At 39.4% G+C, this 15,007-nt stretch overlaps 1 protein-coding gene and 1 pseudogene across 1 annotated transcript in view; one reads left to right on the top strand and one right to left on the bottom strand.

The window, feature by feature from the left end:
* Positions 1-15,007, bottom strand: part of LOC117530490 — a 187,936-nt pseudogene that overhangs the window by 141,122 nt on the left and 31,807 nt on the right.
* The window catches only part of LOC117530491 (gastrula zinc finger protein XlCGF57.1-like), a 65,958-nt gene that overhangs the window by 49,688 nt on the left and 1,263 nt on the right, over positions 1-15,007 (top strand). Inside the window, exons 3-4 of the mRNA XM_034193405.1 lie at positions 7,946-7,966; positions 8,049-8,226. Coding sequence (XP_034049296.1) covers positions 7,946-7,966; positions 8,049-8,226 — 199 coding nt within the window. The remainder of the gene's footprint in view (positions 1-7,945; positions 7,967-8,048; positions 8,227-15,007) is intronic.

Raw genomic sequence — 15,007 nt, 5'->3', positions numbered from 1 at the left:
GGGTCCGTGCGTCGGGACGCAGCCGGCGCGGTGCGGCAGCACAGGAAAAACACCTCCGTGTTGGTAACCATTTGTAAAATCCAGGTGGCTTTTGATGGCTTTCAGTGGAGTGAGTATATGAGAAATTAACAGCTGGGCATGTTCCATCTTGTCCTTAAGGCTTCCAACAGAGGTGTTTTTCCTGTGGCGGAGCGTTGCGGCGGCTGCGAGCCGACGCTGCAATCCGTCTGCACGTCTTTCATTAAAAAAATCTTTAACAGTGGAATATCCAGATAAAATGCTGAAACCGACTTCTTCTGAAACTTCTCTGTTCTCTCACGATGTTCTGGATCAATAGAGCCTGAAATGTGGAGGTTTTCAGCTTGAAACAGGCTGACAACGGCGCCTGGGAGCGCTGCGCGACGTCCCGCTCCGTGGGAAGTCCTTAAAGCGACAGTATCAACTCAAAATCTCTCATCAGCCGTTAAAATTTTCACCGAAAACCAGCTTAATTTTTCGAACCGTGTCCACTTCGATGTGCGTCACAGGTTTAGAAAAAATTTTGATCAAACAAAGCGCCAGTCTCTCAGCAACTTCTCAGACAAAGGAATTCCGATGAGGGGCTGGACGACTCCTCCCACAAGGAGTGCTCACAGGCGAATGACGTCACCGACAGGCGTAGAAAAACTCACGCATGCGCACGAGGGTTCAAGCATGTCTGACATAAAAACATATGAATGAAATCCATATAGTTTTTGAAAAAATAAAAAGGACCGTTACTTTATTGACAGACCTCATATAATGCATATTTGTCTCAATATTTAGCTTGATGTTTGTAAAACCACCTTAAAACAGTTCTGCATTATTTACTTATTTATAGGGTTGGGTATTGATAACTGGTTCTTTTCAGGTATCGTTAAGAAATTATTTGATCCACTGACATTAATAGGCTTTTTGATTCCCTTATCGGTCCTTCAGAGCGGCTCTTGTTTTTGAGGGTGTTTGTCGGGAAAATTATCATTTCTCTACATTAATTACAGACCCTGCAGCGGGTTTGTAATCAACTGTTTCTGCAGCACAGCTTTGCTTTGAACCCTGAACCAATGAAGCAATGCTACGATCCACTGTTTTGTTGTATCTTTGCTTTGCTCCCCTTCAGAAGCGGCAACTCCGCTTCTTAACCCCTCTCAAAGCCATTAAAATATGTCATTCGTGAGTCACTTTTGTGCTGATTAAAGCGACTAACTGGGACTCCTGTCTTGTTGCGAGAAAGAAACAAGAATCATCCTCTGTTCCGTTGCTCCAAATGCTGCGCCACTCGGAATTCATAATTTCAAAGCGAATCGCTGTTTAAATCAAATGTCACCTCTTTCCAAATGTTGTAATACAAACAATAAACTGCAATCGATCAAAACATTTTTTTTTTCTTCCCAAAATCAGACGTCCTGCGCTGATGTGCAGCAGCCCAAGACTGTGTGGCTTCAGACCTGCAGACTCCAGCAGCCATCTGAGCTCAGCTCAGACATATGGAGAGACATTCATGCCATTAATGTCTGAAAGCAAATGCTTTTGGCAAAAACTACAGATTTTGTTTATTTCTATTTATGTCCAGAGATCAAGGATCCAGTGACCAATTTAATATTTATTTACTTTAACACAATAAAATGTTACACCACATGTCGAGACCGGGAGTGACATGTTTAGCCGCATGTTCTCCTTGAATTGCTGGCTGTCTGAGTGGTGTCCAAAAAATGAGGTGGGCTTCATAGATAATTGGCAAAGCTTCTGGGGAAAACCTGGTCTTGTTAGGAGAGACGGCATCCATCCCACTTTGGATGGAGCAGCTCTCATTTCTAGAAATCTGGCTAATTTTCTTAAATCCTCCAAACCGTGACTATCCAGGGTTGGGACCAGGAAGCAGAGTTGTAGTCTTACACACCTCTCTGCAGCTTCTCTCCCCCTGCCATCCCCTCATTACCCCATCCCCGTAGAGACGGTGCCTGCTCCCAGACTACCAATAACCAGCAAAAATCTATTTAAGCATAAAAATTCAAAAAGAAAAAATAATATAGCACCTTCAACTGCACCACAGACTAAAACAGTTAAATGTGGTCTATTAAACATTAGGTCTCTCTCTTCTAAGTCCCTGTTGGTAAATGATATAATAATTGATCAACATATTGATTTATTCTGCCTTACAGAAACCTGGTTACAGCAGGATGAATATGTTAGTTTAAATGAGTCAACACCCCCGAGTCACACTAACTGTCAGAATGCTCGTAGCACGGGCCGGGGCGGTGGATTAGCAGCAATCTTCCATTCCAGCTTATTAATTAATCAAAAACCCAGACAGAGCTTTAATTCATTTGAAAGCTTGTCTCTTAGTCTTGTCCATCCAAATTGGAAGTCCCAAAAACCAGTTTTATTTGTTATTATCTATTGTCCACCTGGTCGTTACTGTGAGTTTCTCTGTGAATTTTCAGACCTTTTGTCTGACTTAGTGCTTAGCTCAGATAAGATAATTATAGTGGGCGATTTTAACATCCACACAGATGCTGAGAATGACAGCCTCAACACTGCATTTAATCTATTATTAGACTCTATTGGCTTTGCTCAAAAAGTAAATGAGTCCACCCACCACTTTAATCATATCTTAGATCTTGTTCTGACTTATGGTATGGAAATAGAAGACTTAACAGTATTCCCTGAAAACTCCCTTCTGTCTGATCATTTTTTAATAACATTTACATTTACTCTGATGGACTACCCAGCAGTAGGGAATAAGTTTCATTACACTAGAAGTCTTTCAGAAAGCGCTGTAACTAGGTTTAAGGATATGATTCCTTCTTTATGTTCTCTAATGCCATATAACAACACAGTGCAGAGTAGCTACCTAACTCTGTAAGGGAGATAGAGTATCTCGTCAATAGTTTTACATCCTCATTGAAGACAGCTTTGGATGCTGTAGCTCCTCTGAAAAAGAGAGCTTTAAATCAGAAGTGTCTGCCTCCATGGTATAACTCTCAAACTCGTAGCTTAAAGCAGATAACCCGTAAGTTGGAGAGGAAATGGCGTCTCACTAATTTAGAAGATCTTCACTTAGCCTGGAAAAAGAGTCTGTTGCTCTATAAAAAAGCCCTCCGTAAAGCTAGGACATCTTTCTACTCATCACTAATTGAAGAAAATAAGAACTACCCAGGTTTCTTTTCAGCACTGTAGCCAGGCTGACAAAGAGTCAGAGCTCTATTGAGCTGAGTATTCCATTAACTTTAACTAGTAATGAGTTCATGACTTTCTTTGCTAACAAAATTTTAACTATTAGAGAAAAAATTACTCATAACCATCCCAAAGACGTATCGTTATCTTGGCTGCTTTCAGTGATGCCGGTATTTGGTTAGACTCTTTCTCTCCGATTGTTCTGTCTGAGTTATTTTCATTAGTTACTTCATCCAAACCATCAACATGTTTATTAGACCCCATTCCTACCAGGCTGCTCAAGGAAGCCCTACCATTATTTAATGCTTCGATCTTAAATATGATCAATCTATCTTTGTTAGTTGGCTATGTACCACAGGCTTTTAGGTGGCAGTAATTAAACCATTACTTAAAAAGCCATCACTTGACCCAGCTATCTTAGCTAATTATAGGCCAATCTCCAACCTTCCTTTTCTCTCAAAAATTCTTGAAAGGGTAGTTGTAAAACAGCTAACTGATCATCTGCAGAGGAATGGTCTATTTGAAGAGTTTCAGTCAGGTTTTAGAATTCATCATAGTACAGAAACAGCATTAGTGAAGGTTACAAATGATCTTCTTATGGCCTCGGACAGTGGACTCATCTCTGTGCTTGTTCTGTTAGACCTCAGTGCTGCTTTTGATACTGTTGACCATAAAATTTTATTACAGAGATTAGAGCATGCCATAGGTATTAAAGGCACTGCGCTGTGGTGGTTTTAATCATATTTGTCTAATAGATTACAATTTGTTCATGTAAATGGGGAATCTTCTTCACAGACTAAAGTTAATTATGGAGTTCCACAAGGTTCTGTGCTAGGACCAATTTTATTCACTTTATATATGCTTCCCTTAGGCAGTATTATTAGACGGTATTGCTTAAATTTTCATTGTTACGCAGATGATACCCAGCTTATCTATCCATGAAGCCAGACGACACACACCAATTAGCTAAACTGCAGGATTGTCTTACAGACATAAAGACATGGATGACCTCTAATTTCCTGCTTTTAAACTCAGATAAAACTGAAGTTATTGTACTTGGCCCCACAAATCTTAGAAACATGGTGTCTAACCAGATCCTTACTCTGGATGGCATTACCCTGACCTCTAGTAATACGTGAGAAATCTTGGAGTCATTTTTGATCAGGATATGTCATTCAACGCGCATATTAAACAAATATGTAGGACTGCTTTTTTGCATTTACGCAATATCTCTAAAATCAGAAAGGTCTTGTCTCAGAGTGATGCTTGAAAAACTAATTCATTGCATTTATTTCCTCTAGGCTGGACTATGTAATTCATATTATCAGGGTTGTCCTAAAAGTTCCCTAAAAAGCCTTCAGTTAATTCAAAATGCTGCAGCTAGAGTGCTGACGGGGACTAGAAGGAGAGAGCATATTCACCCATATTGGCCTCTCTTCATTGGCTTCCTGTTAATTCTAGAATAGAATTTAAAATTCTTCTTCTTACTTATAAGGTTTTGAATAATCAGGTCCCATCTTATCTTAGGGGACCTCGTAGTACCATATCACCCCAATAGAGCGCTTCGCTCTCAGACTGCAGGCTTACTTGTAGTTCCTAGGGTTTGTAAGAGTAGAATGGGAGGCAGAGCCTTCAGCTTTCAGGCTCCTCTCCTGTGGAACCAGCTCCCAATTCAGATCAGGGAGACAGACACCCTCTCTACTCTTAAGATTAGGCCTTAAAACTTTCCTTTTTGCTAAAGCTTATAGTTAGGGCTGGATCAGGTGACCCTGAACCATCCCTTAGTTATGCTGCTATAGAACGTAGACTGCTGGGGGGTTCCATGATGCACTGTTTCTTTCTCTTTTTGCTCTGTATGCACCACTCTGCATTTAATCATTAGTGATCGATCTCTGCTCCCCTCCACAGCATGTCTTTTTCCTGGTTCTCTCCCTCAGCCCCAACCAGTCCCAGCAGAAGACTGCCCCTCCCTGAGCCTGGTTCTGCTGGAGGTTTCTTCCTGTTAAAAGGGAGTTTTTCCTTCCCACTGTAGCCAAGTGCTTGCTCACAGGGGGTCGTTTTGACCGTTGGGGTTTTACATCATTATTGTATGGCCTTGCCTTACAATATAAAGCGCCTTGGGGCAACTGTTTGTTGTGATTTGGTGCTATATAAAAAAAAAATTGATTGATTGATTGATTATGATCCATCCATCCATCCATCCTCTATATCCGCTTACTCCAATTGCAGATTTGAGTAAGCGGATCTAAGTCTGTTGGAGATCTTTTAGTATTATTATTATTATTATGACTGTTGTTATGATTTTTGCAATCTCTCATATTTGTATGTAGTTCTGTGCATGGAAATGATGATGCACATCTGGGATTTGGACCAGTGGCAAAACTAAGGCTGAGCGACATGTAAACAAGAGGAGAAGTTTCAGTTTTAGGTCTATATAAATACAAAGGTGTTTCAGAACGTTTCATCTCTGCATGACATTGTACTAATATGGGATTTCGACCCAATCTACAGAGAGGAGGTATGGTAAGGATGTGTACGAATGTAACAATGTCGACTGTGTAAAGCTCACTAATTTGTTGAGAAACATGGACTGGACTCCAGTCACTAATGCCAGCGATGTAACTGTAGCATGAGTGTACTTCCATATGTGTATAAGTAATGCTGTCATTGAATGTGTACCCTTTACAAAGAATGTAAAGTAAATCCACCATGGTTTAATGTTAAAATTTAGCATTGTATTAGATGTAAAGTCAGGGGTGGTGGTCAAGTGGTTAGTGCACTTGGTTTCCATGTGGAAGGTTCTCGGTTAAAACCCCACTCTTGCAACATTTCTCCATGTAATGTGGAGTTGCATCAGGAAGGGCATCCGGCATAAAACTTGAGCCAATTCAACCTGCAGATCCACCTTGGATTTGGAAAAACAAGGGAGCAGCCAAAGGGATTTATTTCACACTATATTGGATGTAAATACTTTGCCTGAACAAGGTATCAGGAGAATAGTACTTACTACAACACCAGCACATGCTCCCAGAGCCAAGTTGAATTCTACAACCCCTGGCAAAAATTATGGAATCACCGGCCTCGGAGGATGTTCATTCAGTTGTTTAATTTTGTAGAAAAAAAGCAGATCACAGACATGACACAAAACTAAAGTCATTTCAAATGGCAACTTTCTGGCTTTAAGAAACACTATAAGAAATCAAGAAAAAAAGATTGTGGCAGTCAGTAACGGTTACTTTTTTAGACCAAGCAGAGGAAAAAAAATATGGAATCACTCAATTCTGAGGAAAAAATATGGAATCACCCTGTAAATTTTCATCCCCAAAACTAACACCTGCATCATATCAGATCTGCTCGTTAGTCTGCATCTAAAAAGGAGTGAACACACCTTGGAGAGCTGTTGCACCAAGTGGACTGACATGAATCATGGCTCCAACACGAGAGATGTCAATTGAAACAAAGGAGAGGATTATCAAACTCTTAAAAGAGCGTAAATCATCACGCAATGTTGCAAAAGATGTTGGTTGTTCACAGTCAGCTGTGTCTAAACTCTGGACCAAATACAAACAACATGGGAAGGTTGTTAAAGGCAAACATACTGGTAGACCAAGGAAGACATCAAAGCGTCAAGACAGAAAACTTAAAGCAATATGTCTCAAAAAATCGAAAAATGTACAACAAAACAAATGAGGAACGATATGGGAGGAAACTGGAGTCAACGTCGTGACAACTGTAAGAAACCGCCTAAAGGAAATGGATTTACATACAGAAAAGCTAAACGAAAGGCATCATTAACACCTAAACAGAAAAAACAAGGTTTACAATGGGCTAAGGAAAAGCAATTGTGGACTGTGGATGACTGGGTGAAAGTCATATTCAGTGATGAATCTCGAATCTGCATTGGGCAAGGTGATGATGCTGGAACTTTTGTTTGGTGCCTTTCCAATGAGATTTATAAAGATGACTGCTTGAAGAGAACATGTAAATTTCCACAGTCATTGATGATATGGGGCTGCATGTCAGGTAAAGGCACTGGGGAGATGGCTGTCATTACATCAATAAATGCACAAGTTTATGTTGATATTTGGACTAATTGAAAGGATGTTTGGGATGATGAAATCATTTTTCAAGATGATAATGCATCTTGCCATTAGAGCAAAAAACTGCAAAACATTCCTTGCAAAAAGACACATAGGGTCAATGTCATGGCATAGGGTCAATGTCAATGAGCAGATCTGATTGATGCAGGTGTTAATTTGGGGGATGAAATTTTACAGGGTGATTCCATAATTTGTTTCCTCAGAATTGCGTGATTCCATATTTTTTTTCCTCTGCTTGGTCTAAAAAAGTAACCGTTACTGACTGCCCACAATCTTTTTTTCTTGATTTCTTACAGTGTTTCTTAAAGCCAGAGAAGTTGCCATTTGAAATGACTTTAGTTTTGGTCATGTCTGTGATCTGCTTTTTTTCTACAAAATTAAACAACTGAATGAAACATCCTCTGAGGCCGGGTGATTCCATAATTTTTTGCCAGGGGTTGTATAGTACAGTCTTATGTACAGTACTCAGGATACACACAAAAATATACTGCTTTCTCTTTATTATAATGGATGTTTATAGTTTTATCATTTATAAATTATTTGCAGACATGCAGCAGCTGTCAGTGAATAACGACGACTGTTCCCCTGACCAGAAAGGAGACGGGATCCCCATTTTGGACCAAAAGGACTCAGAGCCTCCAAAGATTAAGGAGGAACAGGAGGAACTCTGGGTACGTTGGGTGGGAAAGCAGATTTTTGGACTGGGAAAGGCTGATATCACCAGGTTTTCTTTCTCTGTTGTCTCTGTAAAAGAGTGAAGATGAAGAAAAACCACAGTCATCACAACTTCATCAAAGACAAAAACACCAGAGCGCCGAAGTGGAACTTCTTACCAGGAAATTGACTGAACCGAGAACACTGAAGATAGAAGCTAATGGAGAGGACTGTAGTGGATCACAACCAGCCAGCAACTCAGGTCCACATACTATTGGTAAGAATGAAATGTAGGACTGACATACGTATAGTTTGTCCAGCTGGAAATCACTTTTTTTCCTGACAGTGAATGTCTACATGTGTAAAATTATAAATTTAGGCTAGAATCACATGGTGAGAGTGTTGGTGTTATTTCTTACAATCATTAATCAGTGAGTGGGTCTGCAATATTTATTTCAGTAACTCCATCAAAACAGCATATTCAGCCTACAAATTTTCTTTCTCATTCAGAGATACTGGGGTTGGGGTTTATTCTTGGTAAATTGGTTCCACGTGTGGAGACAGACAATGGGCGACTCAATAGACCCTTTATGGTGGACAAATATAGGGAAGGGGATAACTCCTCAGTATTGGGGAAACCGGGATCTCCTAGGGATGGACTACCTAGCACTGGTCCTCATCACTGGCGGAACTCTCATCTATGGCTTCAAGTAGTTGCTAGTGCATGGCAACGGACTGGATGTGGACCAAAAAGTCTGTCAGACTTTTCTCTCTTAAAGTTGTCCTCAGTGTCCCATTAAGTATAGTGTCTACAAGGCTGTCAACCTGTCTTAGTGAGAGATTGGAAGTGATAAGTCTGATTAGTGTTTTGGCCCCAAATGGATTCCTGCTCCACGGGTAGCAGCAAATTTAGCCGGGTAGCAGCTCTTGAGTCAAATTGTTGTGCCACCGAGAACAAATTTCATCACCCCCCCAAAAAATAACTGAATGTGGCTGAAAAAAAAATCAGCTGCTTCGGCGTCCTGACGCTGTGAAACAACAGCTCAGAGCAGAGCTTAGAGAGTTTGTTTTGTACACTGAATGGGAAAAAACTCCATTAAACCTTTCAGTCTTTATCCAGACTCCCTCACGTGAACCTCGCTGACTAGACATTAGAAATTTACAGGGTTATTTCACAGTTGAATGGCTTTGTGTTCCAAAAAGCTCCACGTTTTTGCTCCAACACTTGCTTTGACAATGTAAATGTATCAATGTTGTCACATGTCAAATGTTCAATTGAAACGAGAGAGAGAGAGAGGAGGAGAGAGAGAGAGGAGAGAGAGAGAGAGAGCGAGATGAGCGGAGAGAGCGAGAGAGAGAGAGAACATACTTTTATTGTAACACTTGTTTTGACAATGTAAACATGCGTTTCCCATATCAATAAAGCACTGAAATTGAGGAGAGACAGACAGACACACAGAGAATGGGATCCCATTTTGGACCAAAAGGACTCGGAGCCTCCAAAGATTAAGGAGGAACGGGAGGAGGAACAGTCTTTTCTCTTTAAGTCTATAAAAATAAGTCTATAAATAAAAGTACTTAATTCTTTCACCAAACCATCAAATCTACGCTTCCATCTTAGATGTACCTTCTGGCAAATTGCAGCTGAACTTTCAGGTTTCCTTTTTAAGAAAATCCTCCTCTAAACACTTAATCATGAAGCTGTATAACTGGGGATACAAAATATCCTCATAAAATCAACAATAATGATGATGATAATAATATTATTAAAGCAAACACAGCTCTGGTATTGGAATAGTATCGTGTCGGAAGATATCCAAATTCAGGTATCGGGTTCGGATTGGAAGTGAAAAAAATGTGGATCGTGCATCCCTAGTATTTAGTATGTTTGTGTGTTTTTACAAAAACACAAGGTGCTGCGTGTTAATCCCCTGGCTACTCGTTCCACCTCGCAGACGAAGTAAAAGGACACAAGCACTTTTTTCTTGAGGTGAATCAAGATTAACTGACTAAAAAAATGCCTTTGTCGGGCGTTTTCTCATTGGATTTGATTGGAGTTATTAATCTGTTCATCAACAGGGTGCGCAGTGGATTTAACAACGTGAAAAAATAAATAATTTGTACACTTTAGAAAGAAAAATTGGACTTGTCCGATTCTGGCAATATTATAGGGGATCTCTGCTGTCAATTTTCAGTTTATTTACATAGCACCAAATCACAACAAAGCTGCCTCAAAGCACTTCACAAGGGTAAGGTCTAACCCATAGAAATCCCTCTGAGCAAGCACATAGGCAACAGTGGTAAGGACAAACTCCCAATTATGTTTTTGAAGAAGAAACCTTAAGCAGACCAGACTCAGAGGGGTGACTTACTGTTGAGTTATTCTAACTGCTATTAAAATTTTTACAAATCATGAAGAAAAAACACAGTCAGTCAGCAGATTGCAGATTCCATCTCAGCAGTCCAAAGTTTCAGCAGCTAAGGCATTAGTTCGCAAGCAGTAAATCAACAGAGATGCACAGAGGAAGCTACTCCAGTGCAACTTACATTAGCAATTGTAATGACTATTTTTATAGAACTTTCCCAAAAATGTGAACACTAAATAAAATAAACTCCAATTAAAGAATACATTCCAGTAAGAAAAATACCACAAAAAAAACCCAAATTAAAGTGCTCATAACACAAAAAAAAGTGCAACTTAAGTCATGTGTGACTTGTATATAGTTTTTTCCTCTTCAAGAGGCATTTTTTGACAGGTGACAGTTATACTCCAGAAAATACAGGAATTAAGTTTTCTGTACAGTCATTCCACTCTGGCAAAAGAACGGTTAAGGACATCCTTAAAAGCCCAAAATTGCCATGACATTTATGCCCATGATTCTGTCACAACTGTAAATGTGATGCACTATATTGGAACATTATTTACAGAAAGTATTTACAGCGCTTCACTTTTTCCACATTGTTATGTTACTCCAATAATTGTGAGTTTTTAAGAGAAGTTACCCCTTTTAAAATGAAATCAAGGTTCCTTCTTCAAATTTAAATCCTACTATAGTGATCTTTAGCCAGCTAGTTGAGTGGGATTTGACGAAATTGGATGCTCTATGCCTATCAAAAATAAAAAAATATGACAAACAGTTAATTGGATGTGTTGTGATCTTTGGAATCAAGACGGGATATCATTATTTGTACTACCGACAAGCGGGGTGCTGTTGTAGTTACGGGGTTAGAGAACTATGAACATGGTATTTTGAAATTACTAAATGATGAAAAACACTATCAGCCTTTACTTTCCAATCTCACTTCTAGAATCAACAGTGTTATCCATGAATTTATTTATTCATCTCATAAAAAAGGCTGGATTACAGAAAAAGAGAAGGCTTTTCTTTTAAGTGATCACCCTCGCTTCCAGTATACTATGGACCTACCTAAAATTCATAAATGATTGGATGGTCCTCCTCTATGGCCTTTTGTGTTTGGGATAGGGAGTCTTACTGAGCCTCTCTCACAATTTGTCGATTTATTTATTCCTTTTTCCTGGGAAAATTTGTTCAAAATGTAACTAATAATTGGAACTGTGCAAATGATGATATCCTTGTGCCATTGGATGTACAAAGTCTGTACACATGTATACCTCACCATGTAGGCTTAGAAGCTATGTCCTTCTATCTTACTAAACGTCCCACTGATGTGCTACCACCCTCCTTTTAAATTTGGCTGAAATCATTTTATCTACTAATTCCATCGTATGCCTGCTTAGTAATGGGTTTATGGGAAGAGACTCGCGTCTTTAACATTGAAAATAAGTCTTTTCACTCTAAAAATATCATTATGGCGTAGGTATATTGATGATGTCCTCCTAATTTGGAAGGGCACATTCGATGAGTTACATCAATTTTTGAATTTTAATTTCACCACAGATTATCTTTCCTTCACTATGAATTATAATTTTCATTCCATTGACTTTTAGATCTCACTATTTATAAGGATGGAAATAACTCTTTACAATCCACCATTTACTCCAAACCTCTTAGTAGAAACACTTTATTGAGAGCAGACAGTAATCATCCGCCTCGTTTAGTTTGTAATATACCAGTGGGCCAGTTTTTGCGAGTTAGAAGAAATTGTAGCACTACCACTGACTTTATGTTTAAAGCAGCTCATTTAGCACATTGGTTTGAACAGCGTGGTTATGATAAAACTGATCAAAGCATGGGACAGGGCTCTAAACACTGATTGTGCCTCTTTACTTCAGAAGAAATCTAAATCTTCTTTAACATCTAAACTGCTTTTTTCTACTTGCTATATTCCATTAGCAGGAAGAATAAAAAAACATCATTTATAAATATTGGCATGTCCTTAAGAGTGATCCGACACTTAAAGACATCTGTGCTGAGCCGCGTAAGTTTATATTCAGGCGTGCCCGCAACATTCGTGATCGACTGGTTCATTCAGACATGACTGACATGGCTTTCCAGTCCACTGAAAGTTTTTTTTTTTGTTTGTTTGTTTTTTTAGATGCAGTAATTGTGCACACTGTTCTAATTCCACCAATACAAAATGCTTCTCTCACCCCCACACTGGTAAGCAATACTCCATTTCTTCTTTTATCAACTGTAACACTACTCATGTAGTATACCTTTTATAATGTCCTTGTGGATTGGCCTATATAGGCCAAACAAAATGTCAATTCAAATTCCGGATAGCTGAACATAAAATAGCAATCTGTACCCAGAATTTAACTTATACCATGACAAGCCATTACAAACGGGCTAATCATGGCTCTCCAGCATCTTTAAAATTTTGGGAGATTGAGAAAATTACAGCCCCACCCAGAGGAGGTGATATTATTAAAAAACGTTTGTGTAGAGAAGCATTTTTGAATTTATACATTGGACACTTTGGAACCGTTTGGTTTAAATGAGGAACTGAATTTAACTTGTTTTCTTTAATATCTATAGTCTTTTTCTGGGGTGATGATATTTTAAGTTTGTCTTTAATTGGGATGGTGCGTCTCTAACTATGAATTGAGTGCAGCTGCCTTGATTGATAGATGGTAAAGCCCTTTTACGCATGATGACACCTGGCCCTTGTTAGTATCTAAGGCTGTACCATCCATGTCTTTTAAGGACTCTGAGGAAGATGTAAGTGTTACATCGAAATGCTAGTCTCTTCTATGTTTTTGGCACTTTAATAAAAATTTTTTTGCACTTACTTCTGTGTTGCACCAGCAATGAACTGTCCGTATTAGGAGGTGTTAAATAATAAATAGTTGGATTAATCCCTGGATTAATTGAGAAAAGAAAAATGGAAGAGAAGCACCTTCAATTGAAATTATAGCTCTAATCCAGTATTCCCTCTGCTAGCACCATAATTTAAATTAAACTGGTCATTCTTTCCTTCAAACAACTGTGTTAAAGTGACATAGAACAGTATTAGCTCAAGGGCAAACTTAGCATAATAATCGAATAATAACTACTATCAATTGAGGAAAAAAAAACTTCTGGCCCAGGCACAGTCAGGTCTAACCATTTGTCAGGAAATTCAGCTCTTCCCAGTGCTCTGTTGGAATTCTGCCACGAAGGTGGAGGCTTCATCGGGCGATGCAGATTTTTTCCTCATGCCGCCCTCCAGATCAAATGGACTGGGAAGAGAAGAAACGGCCATAGAGAGAGTTTGTAGAGATCCGCCATCACAGACAGATAGTTAGCAAGCTCCACCGCAACTTCTGGTATGTAGTCTTCAAAGATCTGGATCGATGATCCCCGGTATCTTAAATTACCTCGTCTCTTACGAGCCTCGCTGATGATCATCTCTTTTGTCTGGTAGCGGTGGAGTCGTAGAATCACCGGCTGTAGACTGTAGAGTCTGGTCACTGAGTACTTCCATCAGGAGATCAGCAAAGAAAGTTGTGGGCCTGGATTCCTCGATGGATTCTGCAAGGCCAGTTATCCTGATGTTATTCCTGCGGCTGTGGCTCTCGAGAGCAATGGTTTTAGCTGTTATCTTACTATTGCTATTAGCTAATGCTGCATACTTCTCATGTGCTTGAATCCATTGGTCCTGTAGTTCAGCATGCATTTCCAAAGTGTCAATTCGCTGACCATGGTCTGTTACCGCCAGCTGTATTTTGTCGAGCCTCAGTTACAGTGCTACAAACTATACCTTAAAGTCAGCAGCGATGCTTGCTCTGTGATTTTCTAGCATGGTGGCTGTGGTACTTAGCGCAGTGCTGTTGTCCGTCGAGGAAGCATCCGCTTCGGTCTTTTTAGGCACTTTAGATGACTTTTACATATTTCCGGGGTTAACTAAAACTCTAATAATAGCTTTGCGCTTCTAGTCGATCTGGGATTTTAAAAGAGAATATAGTTTTACAAGTTGTTGCTGCAAGAGACTGAGACTACGCTGCCTTTACATATTTGTCCAAACCGGAAGTCGCGATTACACGTCTTAATGCAGTTCCGCTTATATGATCGGTTGATCTTTCTGTGCATTCATGACTAGGAGGGCGGAGTGCATTTGTTTTGTTACAGATGTATGCAAAAGCTTTGGCACCCCTGATGATTTCCTTGATTTTCCTTTATAAATTATTGGTTGTTTGGATCAGCATTTTCACTTATGTCCGTGGGTCGCAGGCTTGAGGCAGTTATTGCAAGCAAGGGTTATGCCACCAAGTATTAAATGCTATTAGTTTGAGATTATTTTTTTATTTACTTTTGCTCACCTAAAAATGTGGTCTAACACAAAAGGTGATATGTCCTAAGTTGTTCAGTGTACCTAAATGTAAATACCAGGAAATAAAAGCTGAAATTCTGAACTCATGTCTCATGCTGATCTTTTGATCTTAAACCAAAATGTGAACAACAGAAACAAAGGAATTGGCCTTGCTGTTCCAATAGTTTTGGAGAGGACTGTACAACAAACACTTGTACATTTGTACAACACTTGATGTACATTTACAAACTGTCACTTCCATCAGTGCACAACTGAGTGAAGTCATGTCACACTCACCACTCTGCTTTATTTTAATGAATGTTTTTCTAAATGTTATCAACTTA

Source organism: Thalassophryne amazonica, chromosome 18, assembly GCF_902500255.1.
Source record: "Thalassophryne amazonica chromosome 18, fThaAma1.1, whole genome shotgun sequence".
NCBI lineage: Eukaryota > Metazoa > Chordata > Actinopteri > Batrachoidiformes > Batrachoididae > Thalassophryne > Thalassophryne amazonica.
This window is presented reverse-complemented; position numbering and strand designations above follow the sequence as displayed.